The 26,142-nt window shown below is 40.5% G+C and overlaps 1 protein-coding gene across 2 annotated transcripts in view; it reads left to right on the forward strand.

Annotated features, from left to right (window-relative positions):
• GRM1 (glutamate metabotropic receptor 1) overlaps window positions 1-26,142 on the forward strand; it is a gene marked incomplete at both ends in the record, with an annotated part of 351,560 nt that overhangs the window by 259,323 nt on the left and 66,095 nt on the right. For both annotated transcript variants that reach the window (XM_080941568.1, XM_080941569.1), the window contains one exon: window positions 9,916-10,151. In XM_080941568.1, coding sequence (XP_080797694.1) covers window positions 9,916-10,151 — 236 coding nt within the window. The remainder of the gene's footprint in view (window positions 1-9,915; window positions 10,152-26,142) is intronic.

Raw genomic sequence — 26,142 nt, forward strand, 5'->3', positions numbered from 1 at the left:
TAGTCATCTTTTATGAGTGTATTTTAAGCATCTGTGTTCATTGTAACTAGACACACTGTTACACAGATATTATGCTCTGTCTTGTGTTGGGTTGGTTAATTAAAGGATTTTTAGGAAATTGTCTCTGTCTGCTTAGGGTTTAATTGGCATCACAGTATTTTTTTCATGGTATCTCTAATTCTATTTTGCATTTCATATATATCCTAATTTATATTTTAATTTTATTCAAAATGCTGTACATTTGTGTTTTCTATTTCATTTGCACCAACAACTTCAGAGGATTGTAGATTTTGTGACTTAAGCATTTTCTAAGAAGCAATATTTTTTTAGCTTGGCTGATCAATTTGAATCCCCATCTCCTCTCTAGGGAGAGGGCGATTATCAGAGCATCTCACTGTGGAGCTATGACTCCTCTCAAACTCTGGTTTCACTTATCCAACTATGGACACACCAGGCTGACTCTAGCTTCATAAGTTTTGTAGTTTTGTTTTGTTTTTCTTTCCTCTTTTTTCTAATATAAACATTTCTAGAAGTAGATGTCCTCCTTAGAGTCACAGAAGGGAGGTGGTTGTCTTTTATTTTTTAACTTATTATTTTGTATGTTATTTAAATTCAATTGGTACTTTCTCTAGTTCTGCCCACTCAGTCTAATAATTAGTTAATGTATAATGATCAACAAAGATGGATGCAGAGAATGACTTTAACACAATTATTTTCTATCTTGAGGTTGTGCACTTTCCTGTATAAATTCCAAATATTGTATCTTCCAAGCAAACTGACTGTTCTTCTTAATGACTTCTCTCTGAAAAACAATTGTTTATTGTATTCAAATAACCCCACCTGATTTTTTTTTTTTTTTTTGTCTGATTTTTCTTTGGCAACTTCTTTGTTGCCTTTTATTTTATATGTTAGATGAATCCATTACAAACATGATGCAACTTCCAAGGGCCACAGGAAGATCCGTAGGCCTTACTCCTGCAGTGACCACAAGCTCTGTTTTCAGCCCAGGCCTTGCAGTGTGATTTGAGAGTCCATGTGTTTTCTGTCCTGGTCCAGGCACTGACTTCAGCTTCTGCAGGCCCGTGGGCATTGCTACTATCATTGTTACTATTCCAGGGCAAGTACATGTGGCAGGTCATCGAAGCACCCAGCTTTATGCTGCAGTACCCGGTTCAGTTCTCTGATTTCCATGGCTCATGGAACTTCTTTGTCAACATCCCATGGATCCTAAAATGCATTTTTCATCCTCCGAGGCTCCAGCACAGAGTCGAGCTGCTTTGGGCTGATGTTGTATCCTCTCATAGTTAGCATTTGGTTTCTCACTGTTTCTACCCCCTTGAGGATCACTTATTGGTTCTTGGTTGTTAAATCTTTATTTCTAGGTTACTATATTAGGAGGAATCACCATATGACTTTTTTTTACCAGCTTATGAGAAGCTTAAATATTTTTTAGAAAAAACATTTTACTTCCAATGGGGGGGAAATCAGAATTTCTTTGGCCCTTTAGAATGTATTAACAAGCCATATGGCTATTGACCCACAAACTGATAAGGGAACTTTCTTTTTTAATAGTAGGGCATAGAAACGAGAGGTTAGGAAAAGCTGTACTGTGTCTGTTAGGGAGAATTCATTAATGAAATTTCTAAACCATTGGATTTGCTTTCAGAAACCCACAAATTGCTGTGCTTTGACCTTTTGTTCAAGTCAGGAAAATAAATCCGCTTTACAAAGAACTGGAAGAGATTCTGACAGCCTTATTGTCATCTCAGAGAATTCAAAAGTGGCCCTGGAAGATCAGCCCTCGGTGTGGCGTGCTGACTTTCCTGCAGTGTGGACATGATAAGCTCATTGCTATTGTCTGGTCCTTCTTTCCATCCTTGCCTGGCCTCTTTTTCCTCCTCTTCCACAATCCATCTCTTTTTTCTTCCCTTCCTCATACACATCACCGAGAACAAAAAGTTACACTTTCTGTTGTAACTTTAAAAGAGTTGTGCTATTTGCTCCATGCCCATGAGGTGAGAGTTTCACATCAGCCCCAGCAATGACTCTGCCCAACTCCAATCAGGAGGATGCTGGACATGTTCACAGTACAGCCATAGCTCACTTACTCTCTGACTTCATCGTCAGAACCCTTGACCTACTACTGCCCATCTCTCCTGCCTCTGTGCGTTCACACACTTCTTTTAAAAGTGAAGGTGGCAGTTGATGCCAAGAATATCATCGCAAATGGAAAACAATTGCTATGTCATTATATGAGTGATATCCCAGGTGCCTTACAATGAGGAATTCAAAACCCCATTCTGAGACATTGCCACATATCCCTAGCCCCATCTTATGCTCTGAGAAACAGCCATGGCTGCTCAGGACTTAATAAAGTCTAGTGTTGTCTCTTTAATGCTGCTTCTTGACCACTCAGAGCTTTCCCCAACCTAAAATACACTCTTCCTCATTCTATTACATGACGCTGGAACCCTTTATTTGCACTGCCATGTAGTAATTCTTTAGCATTACAACTTTGATATTATCCTGCACTTAGAGTCAAGTATCTGATGGTTTTCATTTGATTCTAGATATTATATATCTTTGGGCACTGGGACGTCCATGTTTCTTGAGGTAGTTCTGGAGGCACATTAGATTACTTTGGTCCTTTTGCTTCCCATCCTGATTTTAGACTCTTTTAGACAGGATTAAATTAAGAACAAGTTTTCCTCAGTATTGAGAGAAGACCCTTCTTAGTTCTTTGGCCAATCTGACAGAAACAGGAAGTTTTCTCCTCAGTTGAGAACATTTATTGTTCCCAGCCCTGGAATCTGTAATGCCCAGGTACCAGTCCTTCAAGGTCTTTTGGTTGGTTATTTTCTGACCTTAAGAACTTTTAAAATTCCATTAAGCACAGTCTGGAGGGAGATATATTCCAGACTCTTCTGGCGCTTTCTGTTGGGATATTTGACCAGATTTGGTGATGACAGGCTTACAGCTCATCTTAGTAAATCAAGTGGGTGAGGAGATCTTGCTCACCCAATTGTCTGCTGTCATGGCCTGAAGATATCTAAATAGTAAATGGAAGCACTTGTGGGTCTCATCTCATTCTTTTTCTCAGCAGATGAGTAGATGTATTTATTTCAATAAAACTCAAGTGAATTACATCAGTCTAAATGATGGGTGCAAAAAAGCTATCACCATGACATTTACCACATTTATCACCACCTCCCGTAAATTATGTGATGATACAGATCTTCAACATTTATGAATATGATTTATACTGTAAGGTATGGTTTCTTATATTTGTTTGCATATACAGTATATGTACATGAACATATTCATGTGTGTATGCATATGAAGAATGGAGAACAACCATAGCTGTGTTCCTCAGACATATATCATCTAGCTTTTTCTCAGGTAGGGTCTCTTATTGGCCTGGAAGTTGCTATGTAGGCTAGGATAACTTCTCAGCAAGCTCCAGGGATGCTTCTGTCTCCCTCTCTCCAATTCTGGGGCTGCAAGCATGTACCAAAACCCCCAGCTTTTTTTGGCATGGATTCTGGGGCTCTCACTCCTACATGTATTTGGAAGATATTGTTTTATCCTGTACTTGAAACCTTGTCTCGAAATCCCTAGAATATTTTAACCAAGATATAATTTTATTAAGAATAGATAGTTCCTTGAATTTGTATCACTTAAAAAAACATTGGTTTGCTCTCAGAATTGAAATTAATAAAATATAAACATACGTTTTAAAACATTTCATTATATAAAGAACACTAATATATTTTATAACTTTCATTGTTTAGTATACATTCCTTGCAAAAGTAATATCTATGAAGCTTGTGTGAAGTCCCTAATGGAGTTTGAAGAAAGAGTATTTTTTTTGTTATTAATATCAGAATTTGTTTGTTAGAAGAATTCATATAATTATTCAAGTTTTAAACATGAATTTTATAGGGAGAAGGATAATAGTTTAGTGGGGACAGATACAGCCTTTGGAAGAATTGTTGGATAAAAATATTGCAAACAGGGAGCTGGGGAGATAACTTACTCAAGTGCTTGCCAAGTTAGCGTAAGGACCTGAGTTTGATTCCCAGCACCAGGGCAAAAGAGCCAAGTGCAGTAGCAGGCGACTGTGGCCCCCACACTGGGAAGGCAGAGACTGGAGGACACCCAGAGCTCATTGGCCAGTCAGCCAAGCCAAATTCATATGTTCCAGCTTCAGAGAGAGTTCATACTTCAGGACATAAGTTAGGGAACAATTGGGGAAGACTCTAAATGTCAATGTCCAACATTCATATGCAAACACACACACAAGTATTCATGCGGACCTGTTTACACACATGTGCACGCATAAAATAACTAAAGAAGTGGACTAACTGGGGAGTCTTTTCTTTTTTGAGAAATCCTTAAGGTATCAGACAATTGTTCCTCCACAGTGCGCTGTTTTGTTTCCAGATTCCAGGAAGGGAAAGGAATTCACTGCAGAAGCTGCCAGCGTCTGTAAATGTGCCCTGTAGAATCCAAAAATATCTGAGGTGGTGTCACCACCCAGCAGGCTGGATGGACTCCCAACACATGGGGGTGACCAGGTGATGGAAGTCACCTCAGGTCAAGTACAATCCATACCATGAGGCATGCTGCTGGCTTCTTGTTAAGGCATACTTTATAGAAAATACACCAAAAGAAATGTCCCCTAAAGTCCTAATACAGCTAGATAGTAAAATGTCCTTTAATGGTCTTTAGGTGTACTTGGTAAGGGATATATAGATAAAAATATTAAAAATGGGAGGAGTGAAGGAACACAGCTTAAATCACTCAAGAGGCATGCCGATCTCTATAATCTACAAAGTAAGTTCCAGGTCAGCAAAAGCTGTTTATTGAGACCCTGTTTCAAACAACAATAAAGACCACTACCACCTCAACAATAACAACAACAGCCAACATCACCACCACCACCAACATTTCCTTGTACATTACTGGTAACAGATTTATACAATATAGCAATGGCTTACCACTTAAATGGACATCCAGCCAGTAGTCCTGTCTGAATGGTTTTGCTATAACACATTCCTTGTTGCCTTTGCTTTATGACATTTTGAATTTAAAACCAGCTGTGACTTTTGGAAGGGAAGCCATCTTTAGTAAGGGTGAAAGCTTTCATCTCCCTCTCCAGCTGGCTCTCCTAAAATATGGAGGTCAAAATGTTTCCACTTCTTTCACTAATATATTGTGTTGTGGTAAATATTAAAATGATGGCTTATCCTTTTATCGGGCCCCGCGGTCTCAGTCCACGGACGCCACTCTAGTACGGAGCCCAGCACACACATGCCGTCCCCACACCACTTGGTGTTCCAGGCCACCTCTAAGAACTCAGGCATGGTTCACACCACCACCCCTGTTGTTTCTGTCCCGAGTGGATATGACTGCCCTGACAGGTTCCTTTTTTCCACCACCCGGCACAAACATGACTCCAAAGCCTGGTAGCTTTTCAAGAAGGTTTATATATTAAATTCTCAATCCACAAACCCTCTACACAATATGATTGCATCCAATGGACAGATAGAAACTGTCCTATATGAGATAAAAAGACCTATAGAAACCCTTAAAAATATTCATATCTACCTATTGACAATTCAGTCCACCTGGATCTAGATCCTCCTTCTCCAGCTCCATCCTCATTCCGGTCTTCTCTTTCTCCTCCTCTTCCATTTTCCTAGCTGATTCTCTGCCTATCTCTCCACTGTCCAATCATACATCACCTTAACATAAATCTACAATAAGGTATTTTATTTTTATAAAAATGGAACATAATGAAAGAAAGAAAATAGGGAGGGATGGAAAGAGGGGAAGATAGAGAGAGGAGAGAGATGAAGAGGGAAGAGGGAGAAAGCAAAGAAATAAACACCTTTCATTCATAGTCTATTTAAAATGATAAGATTATACATTTATTAAACAGAGTACCAAGAAAAGAAACCAAATACATCCAACCTAACTCTATGTCAAAAAGTTATTTGTTTTCTTAAGCTGCAATTCCTTTTTTTTTTTTTTTTTTAAATTTCAAATCTTAACTCTAGATAGAAGTCCTGGAAAGTCTAAAGGGTTTCCATGTGTTCTGCTTTTGAATATGAACTGCAGCCCAAATTCCCAGTCATTGTAGTTGCAGTGAAGATGTAAATGTGTGTTTGAATGTATGAAACTAAATGTATCCCTGTTGCCTTTCATCATGATTTGTGTTGCTTTCTAGAAGGTAGCTAGTTAAATTTGTATTTAAAGGTTATGCCTTTCTTAGTAGATTGAGCAAAAAGAAGGGTGAATAGGGTTAATTTGTTAAATCAGTTTGATCTCTCATACTCTGGGATAGTGCGATAGAAGAGCGATCAGTTACAGGAGCTGCTCTTCTTCTGCTGGGGGAAGGAGGAGGATCCCGTGGTCCTCTAGCTGCCACCTTTGTGTCCATCCCAGTGTCTGCCACACTCTGTGACTGCACAAATTCTCAACACACACACACACACACACACACACTCACTGACACATACCTTCACATATAGATACAAACACACACACACACACACACACACATATGTTCTCTTTCACACACACTCATACATCCACACACAAAATAGACACACACAGAGACACACACATACCCTATCTCACACACAGACACACAGGCACACAGATACTGCACACACACAGAGACACACTCATACCCTATCTCACACACAGACACACAGGCAGACAGATACCACACACACACACACACACACACACACACACACACACCCCAGCCTAATTTTCCAAGCTCTTCCTATTGGTGATACTGACCACGTCTTTAATCTTGTAGGATTTGTCATTTAAAGACCTTTTGTATTTAAATTGACTTTTAAAATGGCAGAAATTTGTGATACTAAAGTAGGCCGCAAACAACATACCTTATTCTCAATGGAAGCTAGGCATCACCTTGACCATGACGTAATTGCAGCTATAGGAAAGGGCTGTTTGTGCAGGTCTGTGTGTGCAGTGCTGTATGTGCAGGGCTGAGTGTGCAGGGCTGCGTGTGCAGGGCTGTGCGTGCAGGGCTGTGCGTGCAGGGTTGTGCGTGCAGGGCTGAGTGTGCAGGGCTGTGCTCGCAGGTTTGTGAGCGGTCCCTCCTTGTGGGGTTAGAGGCGTGCTGAGGTCTGCTTCGGCTACACTGTGCCTCAAAGTTCCTTAAATTCCAGGAACACATTTTCCACTGTCTATCACTCTTGAACCCGCTGAAAACTTAACGCACAGTGGTTCACTGGGAAGCTCTGGAGGGGAACCGAGCCAATTAGCTCAGCTAAGGAGAGAATGCGTTTCCCCAGATAACAAGCCGGGAGCTGTGCTTGGTCAAATGTACTCAACCAGGTTCCCCGCTAGGTGAAAAGCAAACAAGCCAGAGCCTAAATTCATTGTATTTTCCTGCGGGTGGCCACACTACTGCTTCTGTGTGTCTAGGGATAATTCTACTCTCTGGTCAAGATGGTCTTAACGTGTCCTTTAGCTCCACTAATCTGAGTGGCAGGCCCGACTTCCTGACTTCCTTTATTCTCACATTTACTTTGGACCACCTGTACTTGTAGATCATTATGTTGTTTCTTTGGGATGCAAATTTCCCAACTGATTGACTGATAGGCTTTATAATTTAGAATATCTTTCTTCCTGGGCCTGGGAGCCATTCCTTTGAAATATATGCTGAGCTTTGCTTAGCAGTTTCCGTGAGAAGTTTTGAAACTAATTTACATAAGCAACAATAAACAAACCCAGATGGCCTGGTCACCCAGACTAACCCCCCCCCACCACGCCCGCCTTGCTTCCCTGTTACCCCCCCCCCCCCCCCGTGTTTCCCTTGGCACTTACAAAACCACTTTTTTATTTCTGTACAGTTGAGTCCAGTGGTTTTCACATACAGAATTACCGGCTTACAAGCAATTCCGCTCGACTCCGCCCAGACCAACAACTACCTAGCAACAGCTTGCATCATTACCTGCAGCCTGCCAGGCTTGAGCCAGAAGAATAAAAATGGCTACCCCAGCCTTTCTTCTTTCACTGTTTCCACGTGTTCCCGTCCAGCTTCTCTTTCTCTCCTTTTGTCCTTCTCTATGCCTTTTCCATGTCCCCACTCCCCTTTCTTCCTCCAATAAACTTTTTATTATGTCTGCTGCATGGCGCGATTCCTCACCGGAACACGTGGAAACAGAGTGTGGGTCTGGCGGGTACCTCCTTACTCCCATCATAGTAAACCGCATTGTACTGCCGTTTCATATTTCATAACAATAATAATCTTGGATTAAGCACGCCCTTTTTGTGTGCTCAGCTCTTGGTACCATATTTACTGACACCCTCTTAGCCCCAGCGCACACGAACAGTTGAATTTAGTTGAATACTACATCACTTGTGGGAGATGTCAATGTTCTAGAAGGTGAACACATTTTAAAAATCCAACCCACTAAGTAAAATGTCAGTGGCTTCCACTTAGTGACTGGGAGGATTCTTTTATATTTGAGAGTGAGGTGGCTTCCCATAAGTGCTATTATTTTGGGATGGTACTGAAAAAAATATTTCAGCCACTTCTATGGAAACCAAATGAGAATAATATCCCAGGAGTAAACACTGGTAAATTAATCTGTAATGGATTGACTGTAAGGTTGAAACCACCTTCGTTGGAAACACAGCACAGAGGTCCTTATACCCACATATCTCTAGGGAGACCAGGAATGTCAAGCAGGCAGGATTGCCTTTCGAATGGGCAAGATGTACCACATGTTCTTCCGACCAGAAAGCTGGGAATGGGAAGTGATTAGTAGGCCAGTGATCTGTTTTATCTGTTGATCCAGGCCGTGCTAAGCTCCTACAAGTAGGATCAGAGCTGGCTAGTTATCAAAGTGACCCTTATGGTCAGAGGCTTCCCCAAATTATTACAACCAGGACTGGGGATACTTAATAGCCTAAATGACCCTTACTTTATATGTAGAGCCAGAGGCTTCTCCAGGCTCCCACAGCCAGGACTCAGGACCAACCAGAAGTGGCTAATAACCCAAATGACCTGTGCTATCTGTGTGGCTGAGAACAAGGTAGAGCCTTTCTTAAGACCTGCCTTAGTTTGGGTTTCAGTGCTATGAAGAGACCCCATGACCAAGGCAGCTCTTATAAGGGACATCATGTAATTGGGGTTGGCTTACCAGTTCAGAGGTTCAGTCCATTATCATCAAGGTGGGAGGGAGCATGGCAGTGTCCAGGCAGGCATGGTGCAGGAGGAGCTGAGAGTTCTACATCTTGATCTAAAGGCCTCCAGGAGAAAAACTGACATCCTTAGGCAGCTAGGAGAAAGGTCTCAAAGCCCACCCCCACAGTGACAAACTTCCTTCAACAGGGCCACACCTACTCCAATAAGGCCACACCTCCTAAACAGTGCCACCCCCTGGACCAAGCATATTGAAACTACCACAGGCAGTTATAGATGGCCCATCTCTAAAATCTATCTTTTTGGGAACGATAACATGTACCTGGGGGTCACATTTAGTCGAAATTATGCTTCCTTGTGTTTTGGGAATTTATATTAGAGGATTTCTTAAAGAATTTTCCCCCCAAATTATAATGTGTTTAAAGTTGTTGGGAACAAAGTGCCTGCTCCATGGAAGTGGTTAGCAGAATCTTCCGACGAGGGATGGTTCAGTGAACTTCAGCTCTTTAGTCACCGATGCTATCATGATTGTTGTTTTGCAAATACACGTGCAGGAGCTTCGCTTTCCACATCTCTCTCCTGTCCAGTAAGACTGAAGCCTAACAGGGAGTTACGGTGGCTTAAAGTAGACTTTGGCTCCTCTGGATTACTGTGATGAGATCTCTGAACTCATTTGTAAGACACTGACTTCTCTCTTCACCCCGTCCCCTGCACTGTTTTAGTGACGGATGGGCAGACAGAGATGAAGTCATCGAAGGCTACGAGGTGGAAGCCAACGGGGGAATTACAATAAAGCTGCAGTCTCCAGAGGTCAGGTCATTTGATGACTACTTCCTGAAGCTGAGGCTGGACACCAACACGAGGAATCCTTGGTTCCCTGAGTTCTGGCAACATCGTTTCCAGTGTCGTCTACCTGGACACCTCTTGGAAAACCCCAACTTTAAAAAAGTCTGCACAGGTAACTGTTGATAAAATAACAGCTTGGGGTGGGTGGGTCAACAGCTCTTGTTCCATTACAGGCTGTTACTGGGAATGACATCCAAAGGTGACAGTGGTGTGGGGAGGGGTGGGGGTGGGAAGATTTCCTTATAAAACAACTTGAGTAAAGTAAACCTATATATTCCCCTCCCACTATGGATTTATATTCCTGTATGTTAGGAAGACAGGTCTCTGCAAAAGGAGAACATGGAAATAGATAACAAGCAAACAGAGCAGCCAGACATCAGTATTTAAATTAAGGAGAAAAGGTACATACTTAAGTGACAGTAGACAAAGACACGTGTAAGCAACATTGATCAGATCCTTTCCTCTGGGACAGCTTCAATATGCAGGTCAGGAGAGGAGCGGGTGGTATCGTCTTAGGCCACAGAGCCAACAAGATATTTGTGGACACAGGTGCTAAGAACTGTAGCCAGATGGTGGGTTCCAGCTAGGCAGCTGCTGCTAGTATACTGCTCACTCAAGCCAGAAAAAAAAAAAAAAAAAGATTGTCTTTCAGGGGCTTGGTGGACCCCACAGGATAATATTTCCCCGTAGGAATTAGTTAACTCAGATACCACCACTGTTATGATAATTTCCATTATTGCATAGAGAATTGCTTCCTCCTGTCATTTTCCAGTACAGTTTATGATAAATTGTCTTTACCCTGTAATAATGCTATTTCAAGCCAGTTGTTCATACTAAGATTATATAACCTAGAGATGTGTCCACAACAATATATTGGACTCTACTAAAGGCCTCGTTTTTTAAACTGCATGACAAAGGTGTAGGTTTCTTAGGTTTAGGTTAGCAGATACTTAGTACAGTCTAGAAATTAATTATTCATATCACGTGCATGTATAGAACTTGAACGTAGACACAGTTGGAAAGACAAGGATCTAATCTATGGCTCATGATCTTGAGGCATGTATTCTCTTGAGAGAAATCAAAGTGAAACAGATAAATAATCCAAGACAATGAGTTTTTGCAAAAACAGGATAAGAACAACATTTATTACATAGGCTATTCTATTTTTAATAATACTTATATTTGATGTAATGGCAACATATGTAAATATCATAAGATTTTGCTTAACTTGGTAATATTTACCAGAGTTCTCGATGGAGTTGCTCGATATAGACTTATTTTCAGTTTAGCCTTTAAAAACATCTGCAGCATGACTTACAGACAGACTAAGAAATACAACGGATCTGAGAGGCAGGAAGAAGGGGACGTGTGGGGCTCCACATTGTACCTATCTGCCATGCATACGTTTGACCTTTTCTCCTCTAAAATAGACTCATAGAAGACAATAATTCCCCAAATCCAATGAATCTGCTCAAGCACTCTCCTAATATACAAACCCAAACATTTTAGAATGACCAGTGGCAGTGTTTCTCTATTTTTCTATAGTACCCACCTTGCCTTTTGATTAGCACAATGCCTGAATCTCTTTACTTGGCATTTATTTAATGCTGTATTATTTTGCATTATTCTGTTTTCTAAGAAATGCTTTCTTACTTAACTTATTATATCCACCAATCTCTGAATGCTTAGACTCTTCTTAACTAATAATCATTTGATTAGTATTTTCTTAGGGTATAGGAATGTTTTTCTTGTACTCAAAAGAGAAGTTGAGGATGATTATATTTATATGAAATGTATTTCTGTCAATTAATAAATATTTAGTAAGTACCTACTTACTACATGTAAGGACCTTACAGCGCAATATAAGGAATTAGACTGAGGAAGAGGAGGAAGAGGAAGTATAAGAGGAGAAGGAAGAGGACAAGGAGAAGAGCATCAGAAGCATGGGAGGGTATGTGCTCCTCATGTACAGGTCATAAGAGCTGTAGCGAAGATAAGAACCAATGGAATCCAAGGAATGCAGTTCAGAAAGGATGAGCAGCGACCTCATTGGGAAGATGACTAAAGATGTGAAGGTGATGAGTGTCAGCCATCCTTGCCCTTAAAGAAGGAAGAATGCCTAAGAATAAGAGCAAACGCTAGCCTGGTAGAAGGACAATAATGAAGCCAGGGTTATTTGAACCAGTGAGAGGATAAGCACAGAGAATAGATGAGAGGAAATATCGAGAAAGTCCTCTTACAATGAAGCTCAGAGTATGGGGTCTGACCCATGGCAAAGGAGGGAAACACGGGCCCTGAGATTCACTTCCCAGTTTATCCCAGATGGCGTCTTGGATGAACTAAAGTGATTTGTTGACTGACTGCCAAGCATGGTCCTGCTTTTAGCGAATTTAAATTTAGGCATGGTTAGGACACTTACGGCTTCTACAGTTGATCGTGCTAATTAACAGCCTGGTGCAAGTAAGACAAGTCTCGGAGTAGAGTGGTGCACACTTTTAATCCCAACACTAGGGAGGCAGGAACAGCTTCATCTCTGGGACTTTGAAACCATCCTAGTCTACAGAGTGAGTTCCACAACGGCTTGGACTACAGAGAGAAATGCTGTCTCCAAAATAATGATAATAATAATGATAATAATAATGATAATAATAATAATAATAATAAATTTTAAAAAACCCAAAAAACAAAATAAAACAATAAAGACAAATTGCTGCTGAACAGGTCACTCAACAGTTAAGAAACTTTCTCTGCAATCATGAAGTTCAAATTCCAGAACCCAAGTAACTGGCAATCCCTACAAATGCTCATAAGCCTAGTTCTAAGTAGGGAAGAACAACAAGATCACTAAGGTTTTCTGACTTCTGATCTAATTACAAACAAGTTCCTCATTCAAGAAGAGACCCTGCCTGGATAGAAATGGGTAGAAATGATCCACAACATCTGACATCATTTTTTTGGCCTCCATACAAATAATAAAAGAAAGAACCCATATACACACCAGCACATACATGTGCACACATTCACACAGATATGCATAACTAAATATAAAAAGAAATATTAGTGGGCTAGAGAGATGGCTCAGCAGTTAAGAGAGCATATTGCTCTTGTGAAGGACCCACTTGAAACTCCCATTCATGCAAGCACATAATTTAAAAATAACAAACATGGAACCTTAAAGGGACAAATTATCAATGATAACAAACATATTGATAGGAAATACGGAAGCAGGTGTATTCTGTGCTTATTACACGAAACTATTGTCAGAGTTTCATCTCTATATGACAATAACACTTGAGAAATTACAGTGTGTACGTACAACACAAGACTGTAGAATTTTATTCTTGCAGCTAAACTTTGATACACATTTTCACAACACAGGGAACCTTACAGATCTCATCCTTGCCCAGTTAACTCATGGTTAGAAATGGGTTCCATTCTCAGCATCATTTCTATGCATACAAGAATTCCCTGAGTAGTGTGGCTTCACTGCCTTAGATATCCTCTTTCTCCCTAAACTATACAAATATTTGGCTTCCTTCTGTGAGATTCGGCTGCAATATCACATCAGCCTCTCAAGAGAGAAAAAAAAACCTGAACTGAACATTCCCTAGGCTGGAGAGTTCTGCTTCTTAATTGAACTAAACTATTGTTCTGTCAGGGTCGTAGACTGCAAGGTTATAGAGAACATTTATCATTTATCTGCTGTTACAGTACTCCTTCATAAGAAGCCACCACAAAGGCCTGGTGACTTAAATAACAATAATGTGTTTAGCTCAGGATTCCAGGGGTCATCTGGGAGGTTTTGCTGCTCTAGATTAGACATGGCTTATGTACCAGAGCTGGAGTATACTGGGGAATGACTGATCTCAAATATTGTGAACACAGGATTTACCTTCTTCTGTTTCATGCTGTGCTTTTTCTGGAGGCAAGGTCAGATAGCTACACAGTGTAGAAACAGTTTTCAAGAAGCAGAATCAGAGTTATGTTGAGGTCCTGGAACCTTGGTCTCAGAACTAATACATTTAAGGTTAACTGAGATTTAAGAAGTAGAAGAAAAACTGGGTGTGGTGGGGCCACCTAAAATTGTAGCAGGAGTTCTAAGCTAGCCTGTTTCAAAGAACAGATGCAGAGCAAGAGACATGTTCCTCAACCATGATTGACCGTCAGCTTCTTGGTTGATATTCGGGATTGTGAATTACCATCTGGGGGCAAACTTCCAAAGGGAAAAAGAGAAGTTATAGCCTAGGACACAATAAATGAAAGTAAATTAGGATCTATCTTTGCATATAGACCACAGTAATGTGGCTAAAACTGGACTGGAATAGTCCTCTCTGTTCTCACTTACAAGACAAGTTAACCCAATGTAGAAACTCTACAAACCCAAAAAACAAAAACAAACAAACACAAACAAACAAAAACCACACTTACTATTGAAAACAGTGTAGTCTTAAAAACTAATGGCAGTCTCCGAGCTCCTGTTGTACAACTCTTCTTGCCAAGAAACATGAAATGCTCTCTTAGCAGCTCTATTCTTGACTTCTGCTGCAGTAACACAACACCCTGAATGGTGCAAATTACCAATGAAGGAGATTCATTTGCTCATGGTCCGAAAGGCTGCAAGTCTATGAGGGGTACATCTCATCCTGCTCCTGAACTACATCATCCTGTGCACTGCATAAGCAACAAATAGTGGGGAAGACAGAGAAAGGGGCCAACCTTAAAGCCTTTTGTCAACCCCGTTTGCAATGTAGTCAACAAATTCATGGCATCTCTTGAAGAACCAGTTTCTTTCCGCATTTATTTTGTTTGTTTGTTTGGGGGAGTATTTTGTTTGTTTGTTGTTTTTGGACAGGGGTTTCTCTGTGTAGCTTTGGTTGTCTTTGAACTCTCTCTGTAGACCAGGCTGGCCTTAAACTCAGCGATCCAACTAAGTCTTGCTCCTCTGTGCCAGGATTAAAAGCATGCCGCAACCTGGTCTGAAGATCCAGTTTCTGAAGGTCCAGTCTCTTAATATGCTGAATTCCAATTAAATTTTAATGTGTACTTTGAGATGTGATACATCTTCATTGTAGCCAGGACTAACTATTAATGTCATACAAGTCAATAACTAATGTCATGAGCATTTTCACCAAATTACTTTGTCAAAAGACAAACACTAGTGTACACTAAATTATAAAGCACTGTTCTCCTAGGGATGAGAAAGAAAGAAGAGGAAAAATAACAAATCTGTGACTATAAATGGAGTAGACTTGAAAAGAGGCTGAGGAAAGAGTGAGTCCAGTATACTTATGCACTTAATTAATGCGTTGTCCTACCGCAAAATTATAATATGTGTTTCTAAGAGCACCCCAAGCTACTATGCTCTTAGGCTAGTAATGACATGTTTAAGAATCTATTATAAGGGAACAATCTAAAAATAGGAACAGCAACAGCCAAGAAAAACTCTATGCCTCATACTCATTGTTTTTTAATAAGAGAAATGGGAAGCATCCTAAATGTCCAACAATAAGATAAGAATGGCTAAGTAATTGTAGTTCTTTTATGGGAGAGACTATTACAGAGCTATTAAATGGGGGACCGGAAAGCCAAGTTGCAATGTCAGAAGCATAGATGTGTAACCCTACTGAATGCGGGGTACTGAGTTCCACACTCACAGATCCCAGTGAACACTAAGTACCACAGAGTGCTAGTGGGAGCTGACCTTTGGAATGTGCTATTTTCAAAGGTCTGAGACATGTTCACGTCTTCTGAGTTAACTTTTCTGGAAAATAAATTCCACTTCTGGAAATAAAACTCAAGAAAGATTTCTTGAGCCGAGGAGCTTGAGTGAGAAATGCTTTCTTGTCGTATAAGAAGCATTTTTGCTTAATGTGTATGGGGGGGATGAGAAATAAATGTATAATCAACTACATGACTTAAAATTACATAAAAAGATAAAAATGCTGCAAAAAATTAGCAGTAATTGTTGATGGGTAGAAAGATTGCAGAAGCATTATAAGCCATTTTTCAGTTTCCTTCTTTTTCTTTCTTTCTTTCTTTTTCTTTATTTATTTGAGACAGAATCCCACTTTGTAGCTCCAACTGGCTGGAACTCATTATGTAAATATGTAGACCAGACTAGCCCCAGACAGAGATCCTCCTGCCGATGGCTCCTGAGTGCTGGGATTTATGGTGTGTCCTAGCACGCTTGGCAGGCAAATATACGAGAGCATCTATAGTAATAAAAAGTAAGTATCTTTCAACAGTGTGTGTAGGGGATGAAGAGTTGTATTTTTGCTTCCTGTAGCTTTTCTACCTTGAGTGTAGTTATGTTCCACTTACAACTTTAAAAGCTGTATTCCTGTGAGATGATCGGTCTCATTGTCTCTTTCCGGCTGGACAAGATACCAAGGTTGGCAGCTTCCATCTGTGTGAGTACCATGTACCAGAGGGCTCCACATCTGGACGATCAGAAAAATGTGGAGGGGAACCCCTCTAAGAATGTTGCAGCCATACTGTGTGCAGATTTTCCCCATGTAATTACCCTTAACCATGTAACTTCATTATAGAGTATACACCGACGTCCACATTATAGCTGATCTGGAGACTCGATATTAATATGAAGGAGGATATTTATTGTATATTCAAATTTTACTTAATCTTATATGCAAAAGGCCTGACTATCCTTAGGTTTTGGTGTCTGTAGGAGATGACTGTCTTGGAGGCAATCCCGTGTGGTGAGCAAGAGACGACTAACTGTATTTTCAGTTTGCATAATTTTCTTGCGAAGCCATTCCCACTTCATTCAATTCGCCAACCATCCATGTGTGGTAAACATTATTATCGTGTTGTTACAGTTGTTGAGCCTGAGAGTCAGAGGTTCAGTCATCCCTCCTTGAACAGAAATGTAAATAAGGCGGTGTTGTATTTACAGGTACTTTCAAATTCAGATCTCTACCAGCAAGTATCCCCAGGACCTGTCCAGTGCTTGTTAGGAATGATGAAGTGCTGTTCCACCAGAAACACAATACAAATCCCTTCTGCAGTTCAGTCTCTTGCTGCCCAGGAATGAGAGACTTGCATAATTGAACTCTTTCCACTGTCCTCACAATGATTAAAATGACTGAAGTTACACCATGTCAGTTAGTGCTTTTCCAACACATCTCCAAATCCCCTGATGTAGTCAACTAATTAGGCGGTGATGTGGACATTGCATAAAGCACTTTTTAATTAGTTTCAGTGGTTTCCAAATCACTCAGCCTTGGCTCAGTACCCTTAGTCTTCAAATCAGCAATCGGATGCATGAAAATTTTGTTTACATAGCAAAACCTGAAATGATGCTTAATAAAGGTTTCTATGGAAACTAACTCTAATATAATCTAAAATATAAATATAAATAAAAAACCACCAGTAGTATAAAACGAATGACAGAAATGTAGCTGTCAATAATCTGGAAAGGTTAACGGGTTGACTCCTCTTCTTTATGCTAATGATAATTTTCATAAGGATATGCCTGCGTGTTCATCACAGAACTGTGGCGCTCATTTAATAGGCAGATATCTCAACTGGCTAAGAATAATGCAAAGAGTGAAAGTCCATATTGTTTTTCAAGAACATTGAAGCCAGAGTCATAGAAATCTGGAGATTAAACTGCACTGTAACATAAACGGCAAGGACTGCATCTCAGGGATGCTACACAAAATTACCAAAGGTAAGATTCTAGGGTCTTGCAGCAGAAAAGAGCAATGCATTTAGTGAGTTCATGCTGAATGGAGCATTAAAGCCTTTTTGGCTTCCTTTGAACTCAGAGTGCAGGGAAACAGTTTCCGAACTTTATGTAGAAATGAAGTGCAAACACGGCATGTTTGGAAATGGCACAATCCCTTTGAGACAGCGTCAAGACTCAAGCAGAGTCAGGGAGACTGTGTGGATGTCTAAGGCGTCGCTTCCTGCTGTGCTAATTAAGCAGTCTCAGGATTTCACCTTTCACGGACATATCTGCCACAGTAAAGGACTCTTATTATTAGTGTATGGAAAGGCTACTGCTCTAGACCTGACTCTGGTAGGCAAGGGGACTGAAAACATAAGGCACTCTGACCTGTCTCCCCGTAGGTCAATGCTATGTCATCGGGTCTAGTATGAGTTCTACCTACTCCTGTTGCAGTAAATATTAAAAGGTGATTCTGTTGCAATCACCCCGAGGTCTCGCTTTGTGGGAGGCGCTCCAGTATGGGGTCAAGCGCAGGGACTCTGTCCGCAAGCCGTCCTCTCCACAAGGTTCCTTTCTCAGGCAGTTCACTCCACCCGCCCTGTTGCTTCTGTCCTGGTTGGATACGCTCACCCTGCCGTGTTCCTTTTCTCTATCACCCGACACAAACATGACTCCAAAGGCTGGCAGCTTGTCAAGCAGATTTATATATTAAATTCTTAATCCACAAACCTTTACACAATATGATTACAATCAATGGACAAAGATACAAACTGCCCTTCTAACGAGATTAAAAAGACCCGTAGACTCCCTTAGAAATAATAATAACAACCTCATCAAGCTAGAGATGCACAGAGAGAAACATACACATCTGCCGCCAACTCTGTTCCTTCCGAAATCTCTTCCTCCTCTCCTCCTCTTCTGCCTTCCTAGACCTTTCCCACCATCTCTCTCCTGTTTAATCATACATCGCCTTAACCAAATCTACAAACTCCACTCCCCTCTTCACTTTTGGGCCACTTGTTACCATCTGTTTCATCCCTGTGACCTACAGCCTTTTTGTTCTTTCCCTACGGAAAACATAAATATCTTTAGCCATTGATGGTTCTCTCTTAGACCCTAATTTGCTTAAACTTAAAGGCATCCTCAAACTGAGGGTGGCAACTCCTTTGGGGGTTGAATAGCCCTTTCACAAGGGTTGCCTAAAACTGCTAGAAAACACAGATCTTTACATTATGATTCATAATGAGGCAACAAAAATGTTATGGTTGTGGGTCACGACAACATGAGAAACTGCATTAACTGGTTGCAGGTTGAGTTATTAGGATGGTTGAGAATCTGAAAGGTTATGAATGTATGATATAGTTTTTATCCTATCCTTTCCAGGTAAACTGCCTCACAATCCCGTGAATTGCTCACATGGGCTCACTAGCACTGCAGACTCCAGAGTGGAGCTCAGGGCTTTGAGGAGTGAGCTCACGGATTTGGTGGTTTATGGGGATCTCATGTGGTTAGGATCTAGGGATGTCCCTCATGTTCAGTGAAGAAGGGATGGCAATGACGTGACCCTGGTGCACTGGAGAGAGTGGACAAAGACAGGAGCAAAGCACCAAGGCACCCAGGATGACCAGTGGGAAATTCTTAAGCCTATCTTTCTGTGATTTCTGACTAACTGTTCCTCAGATTTCTTTGAGGGTCTTAAGAACTGGCCTAACAAATCGAAGTGAAGGATTTCTGTTATCTCTAAGGGGGTGGAGGGGAGGGATCGGTGTACAAGTAAATCCACTATCGCTTCAGTTGACCAAAGCAGGCAGGAAAGAGTTTCTTCAATGGCAGGAGGCCAGCCAATGTCGTAGTCAGAGTCAAGCAGATGGAGGAGCCTTAGGCATCCAATCAGAGTTCCAGGCAGAAGAAGATAATGCTTGGTGCATTTGACCTGGATGGATTCTGTTAACTAGCATTTGATTTACCTTGTATACTAACTCAAAAGACAAGAGTCAGTTCCTCTAAATAACTGATTTCTTTGTAAAAACAAGTTTTCAGTAGTTTTTTAAAAACTAATATTACAACCACAGAAGTTGATGATTTTCCTACACTCCCATCTCTCAGTAAATTTGTTGTTACTTCTCCTACCTTATAGAATATTCTAGGCATCATGAAATCTACATGAGAGCAGGACTGCTGGTCCAGTAACACGACAGAAAACCTTAATTTTAACTTGAGATTTAAAATGGTACTTCCTGGGATGGGCCTTTTTGGTGCACGTGCCTTTAGTTCCAGCACTTAGAAGCAAGTGAATCTTTAAGAATTTGAGACCTGGTCTATGTTGTAAGTTCAAAGCCAGCCAGTGCTTCATAGAGAGACTCTATCTCAACAAACAAACAATAAATACATTGGCATCTCTTCTTCATTATCCCTGTATCTCTTCTTATCCAAGGCTGCACACAGCGTGGTTATTCTTCTGTTATCCTCAATGGACTGTTTGCTCTCTTTTTATAACTTGGAGTTTGGAAAAAGAAATCATAGTCTGGTGAAAAATTGCCCTTGAAAGATGGCCTTAAGGTCAGCTGGTATTTGGGGAAAATGGCTTGTAGATTATGAGATACCATGAAAATAGCCTCTCATCTCCCTTCTGGGGAGGTCTAAAAATTCACGCCCAATGCAGATTAGCTAATGAGAGATGTGTTAGTTTTCTACCACTGCCTTTGCACTGGTGGCAAAATTTAATGGCTCAAAATAACACCCTTTGTTACATAATGGCTTTTTGGGTCATGAGGTGCAACTCGGCCTGAGACAGCTGAAGCTTATTTACCATCTTATCAGCCTGGGGAAGAACCTGTTCACAGCTCATTTTGATTGCTGGCTGAATTCTGTACCCAGACCCTACAGTTCCAACATCTCTCTTTTGTAGCAGCCCGTCCTGTGTGTCACGTCTCTTAGGGTTTCTTTGACTAATCCTCTCTGCCTACAAGCAGACATGCCTTTCCAGTTCTGTTGTCTCCTGCGGTATAGACTGAACCAATTTTAATTGGTTCTCTACTATTACCACCCCAATTATAGAGACTTATCTTTATCCCTGGAAAATCCTCGACTGTGTAACATAACTCTCAAGGTTCCAGGGGTTTCTTTATAGGCATCTATTGAGAAGCATCCTTGTATTTTAAAATTTTAAAAGCTTTTCATGGTTCCTCGCCCATTTCCAGACCATACTGCTTCCCTAAAAAGAGCTTCCCTACTCCAAAAAAAAGGAGTAGGTGTCTGCTTTCATCTGACTTGGCTGGAGTGTAATCTTTCAGAGGGGCTCTTCTTGGTACTTCAATGACACTAAAGTGGTGTGCTTTGTATAGGTGCTTGGTTTGGGGATTTTGTCCTTATATATGAGTAACTATCACACAGGGATTGTTTATCAATAGCTCTTCTTTATTATCACTCATCTTTAGATATTATTCTGGACAGTGGTCAAGAAAGGACTTTAGAACAGATTTGAATGATTGAGGAGACAGCTTAATGGATAAAGTGCTTGCCACAGGTATAAAGACCGGCATCCAAATCTCCGTAATTCAATAAACCTTACAATGTGCGGTAGCCATCTATCTAAGGACACATGGAGCAGGCTGCCTAGCTAAAGAAACCAGAATCTGTGAGGCCCAGGTACAGTGTGAGACCCTGCATTGATACACATGCATATCTGTAACACATACACATACACACACGCACATGCACACATTTCTGACAGAGGTCCTGTTGTTACCGAGAGGGAGCTAACGCTTCTTCATTTGATTAAGTATGGACCCTGATATATAAGAGGTTTCTTCCAGGACAGGAAGGAGGTAAAATCCGTAGGCAGCAGTTTTGTCCACTTTATCCATAGTGCCATATTTTCTTTACCCAGCTCAGACAAAGTCTTTAATTTCCCTTTTTCTTGTTCAGTATCAATTTCCCTTAAGCCGAAACAGATAGATTGGGAAGTAAGTCAGGCATGATTGCAGTAACATCTCTCTTCTTCAGGACAATCTTTTCTTCTTTGCTTACCTTCAGCCATTTGTTGCTAATTAGGCTTTCTGTAAGAAAATCAACGGCGGCAAAGAGGTGAAAAGTCGTTAGAGCTGAACTTAATTATCAGTCCTATCATAAGGTGTGAGCAGAGAAAGTGAATATCACTGGCCATGAAGAGTGGAGCGCTCAGCTCATCTTTGCCAATCAGCAGAGGCCTTGGCATGGGGGAAATTCAATGTGTCCCTTATCAGTTGGTGGGTAGTCTCTGACTTCACAGTCTGAATGTGGAATCTAAACTGGGAAAGTCGGAGCCTAAGCTTCAGCACACATTCTCACTTTATAAAATAACCAACCTGAACCTAAGAAGGCGTATCACGTGCATATGGCTGTATAACTCAGACACACTAGGTAAACTGAGTCATGCAGTGTCTAGAAAACTGAATCTGTTATCCTCACTGTGATGTGTTTGGAAAACCAAGGGAAGAATTTGTAATTGACTTACAGTTGCTATAGTCAATATGGCTATACTATTATAATCAGTATAGACACACTAATCAAAATCCGTTCTCCATATGTAATTCTTAACAGCTCGTTATGTGGAGAAGTATGGAGTCATGAAAGGCAGCAGGTGCACTGTGTGGGGTTGATATATGGAAAGCTCTTGATACATCATTATCTGCATCCTCACAGGTTGTTATTAGCATGTCCTGATTCCTTGTTTTCTACTAATAAATCACCATAAGTTTGAGGCTTCTGCCTTGACAACCTCATTTTCTCCTTGTTCAGGACTTTCCTATGTTTCCGGTGATGTATGGACAGATCTTATTCTCATGTGAGCCCATCTAAATAATTTCTCCTCATTTGAATATTTCCCAGCTAAAATTTAATGGAAAAAATGTCCAGTTATTTTTTTTTCTGCTGTCTCATTGTTAAATATGATTCTCATAGGTGACAGTGAGTGGTCCTATAGATCCTAATCTCCCTTCAGTTAGGCATAATTTAAAAGTGGAACACATGATCTCTTTCAATGACTGACATTTTGCAAATGAAATCTGCGGCCTCTTGAACTTCATTATAACTTCATGAATATTGGAAGACTTCAAGACTTGGCTATAGTTTTGAAACTCAGTCAGGAAGCTCCTAATAGTCTTACAATGTGTGCTTCTGCAAGGCTTTCTTCCACTTGGTTTGGTGCCTCTGGTTCATTGTTTTTTTAGTTCTCTCCAGTAATAGCCATATGAATTGTTAAACACTTACTATGCCCATTTGATAAGTAGGAGCCCAACATGTCAATGAGAGGACATGAGCTAAGGAAGGCCACATCATGTGTCTTTGTGCTCTGAATTTCTCCCTGGGAAAGGGGCACTTTCCAGATACCATTTATTGATACTCGATTGTGCTAGCTTTGCATTCAATATTAACTTAGGAGTTAGATGTCAACTCCAATTCCTGTGTCTCTCTGTTTTCATGTGCCTGCCCACATGACTTCTGCCAACACATTTTTCTTACTCCACCTCCCAACATCAATAATATGGCTCTTGATCGTTGAAGTATGTGAGACTCCCAATGTGCTCTACACTCTAATAGTAGTAAATTCTTTAGTTTTAAATGGGGATTTCTTTATGGTGCCCAAGATTGAAAACTTTAAAAAATGCATTTCGAAATGACAATGTATGGCAGTGAGAATTTCTGATACGAAGTTGAAAAGTCACTGTAAGTGTTAGAACAATCAACCCTGTGGACCTAGTATAGTAGATTCTGCATCATTCTCAGGTTGTGCTATTAAGGAATTGCAGGAAGCCAAATCCATTGCCTACTGAGTTTACTGAAGTTGCTCTCAAGGAGGAAGAAGTAGGGCAGGATAAAGCCAGGGAGGAAACTAAGCAGTGTCTCATCTAAAGAGAGATGAGAAATTTGTTTTATTGTTTTACTGTATGAGGGGGGCAGGAAGTGACCTCTATTGCTTATTAACATTATTTTGCACTTAGAATGTAGCTGGTAAAGATGATGGAACAATGCTCCAATCATACCCACCATATTGCTAAGCCTAAGAGCTGACATCTTTGAAGCATTTTAGTCTTACCATTTGGTCTTTGCACATTCCCTAGGCATGGTCAATCTTTGATTCTAAAGTTCACTGTCATACTAACCCACTTCAAATTCATGTCTCTATACATTTTCTATGCTTGGAGTCCTTCCTAATGACTTCTATAGCACCCTACTTTCTCATAAATCTCAGTTTAAAAATCTTTTACTATCAGTACAGGGAGACTTCTTGCTTTAGAACCTACCTAATAAGAAAGGGGACTACTCTGTCACCATCAGGTGTGGGTGTAGTCATGAATCCTCTATTCCTTTATGTTTTTAAGATCTTAGCCCAGACCTTCTCTATTCTGTTCAGTTTATTTATCTGGCCCCTTCCTAGTTCTAGCAGGGAATTCTGGATCGCAATTCTAAATGCACTGCTGTCATTGCATTCTCTGAGAACATGCCCTGTGAGGTGTACATCAGGGTAGTCTGAACAATGCTCCCTGGGTTTGGAGTTCTACCTTTTGATTAGACTTGTACAGCCTAATACAGAACCTCAGTCTCCATGCTTATCCAGTCTGTAATGTCCCAGGTCTGCCTGGTGATGGAATATGATACTAGGGATGTTTTATTTCTCTATGCCTGGATGACTCTACTATGTTCCCTCCTTCATTTAAAAAAAAAAGAAAGAAAAGATTGTAAAATGAAAAGAGGCTATAAAATGTTATCACACATACGCTAGACTAATAGATTAATGTTTCAATAAAAGGGTTTCACTTGGGAGAGATATTGGTAAAATATTCTTTGGAAAAATTAAACGAAGATCCTAAACTAAACATGGAAATGGGCAAAAATATTAAGCCAGCTTTCTAGTTCCTGGGATTGCTGCCTACACGTGGCGTTGCTTTCTCATGGAACTTGAGGTTTGTGTGCTATGGCAGAAATCCAGATGCATTACTTCCATCTGCTTCCTGCCAAGAAGTTCCTGTTGGGGAGATATAACCTAATGATGTGCTTTGATAGATCAGAAACATGTTGTGTTTATTTACAGTAGGATTAACAAAACCAAACAAAGCAGATATCTACTTAAAATATTCTACTACAGTAAGTATTATTACTATTAATTTCAAAACGGCAAGGGAACAGTCAGGAGCACAAATATGCTAGAAAGAAAAACGAGGTCACTCCTTCTAATAACAAGGGAAAGAAAAAAAAACACTAATAATTTTCCACATATCATATTGGCTTACAGTATGCAAAATTTTAGTACCTGGTAATTGGCCATGATGTAATAAAGTTCAGATGTTCATCTGATGGGAGTAAGACAGAGGTTGTAAGCTTAGAAGATATTTTTCAACACATTCTGACACTAAAGCCGTGGGTTTCAATTTGTAGGTAGCAACCCCTTTGAGTGCTCCAGTGACTCTTTCACAGGGTTCACCTAAGATCGTCAGAAAATGTAGGCATTTACATTATGATTCCTAGCAGTAGCAAAATTACAATTATGAAGTGGCAAAAAATATAATTTTATGGTGTGTGTGGGGGGGTGTCCACCACAACATGAAGAACTGTATTAAACTGTATTAACTTCATTAGGGAAGTTGAGAACACTGCTCTAAAGGAACACTTTAATTGAGCAATTTTACTTCAATGAATTGAGCCAAAGAAATGGTAGCCGTGTCTGACATAAATATTCCTGTACAAACTGGAAAATATTAATTTCCTATATTCTCAATGTCTAATAGGACAAATATTTTATACATTATAAAGAACAATGAACCTTTTGTTGCGCTGTTTCTGGTCTGTTGGTTTCCAGTGGTAGCCTAATCTAATCTAAATACAAAGTTTCCTATGTCTGGGATTGGGCTGGCATGGGAATGAAGGATTAAAATTGATGCTACTCATGTCTAAGAAGTTTTGGTCTAATGGATGCTTATGCGTCAACTTGGCCGGATTTAAAATCATCTAAGAGACACACCACTAGATGTGTTGGTAAGGGCATTTCCAGACTTAGGAGAGAAGAACCATCTTGAACCTGAGCATCACAGGCTAAATAAAATGAGTAGAAAACATAGAGAACGAAAGAATGAATCTCTCCTTCTCTCCCTCCCTCCCTCCTTTCCTCCCTTTCTCTCTCTCTTTCCCTCTCCCCCTCCCCCCTTTGTCTCTCCATCTTGACACAGACAGACTTCAACTAGCTGCTACATGCTTCTCCTGCCACAGCTAGAACCCTGTTCACTACCGTTCCTTCCTTGATTACCGCAATGGACTGCAATCCTTAAGTTCCTAACAACAGTAGCGAACAACAGTAGGCTGGCCCATCCTGTTTGAATTTTGAATATGGTTTGAGCCAAATCTTTGGCAGACAGAATGTGAGCTTCACCTTCATAAT

This window comes from Micromys minutus, assembly GCF_963924665.1.
Source record: "Micromys minutus genome assembly, chromosome: 30".
Classification (NCBI taxonomy): Eukaryota; Metazoa; Chordata; class Mammalia; order Rodentia; family Muridae; genus Micromys; species Micromys minutus.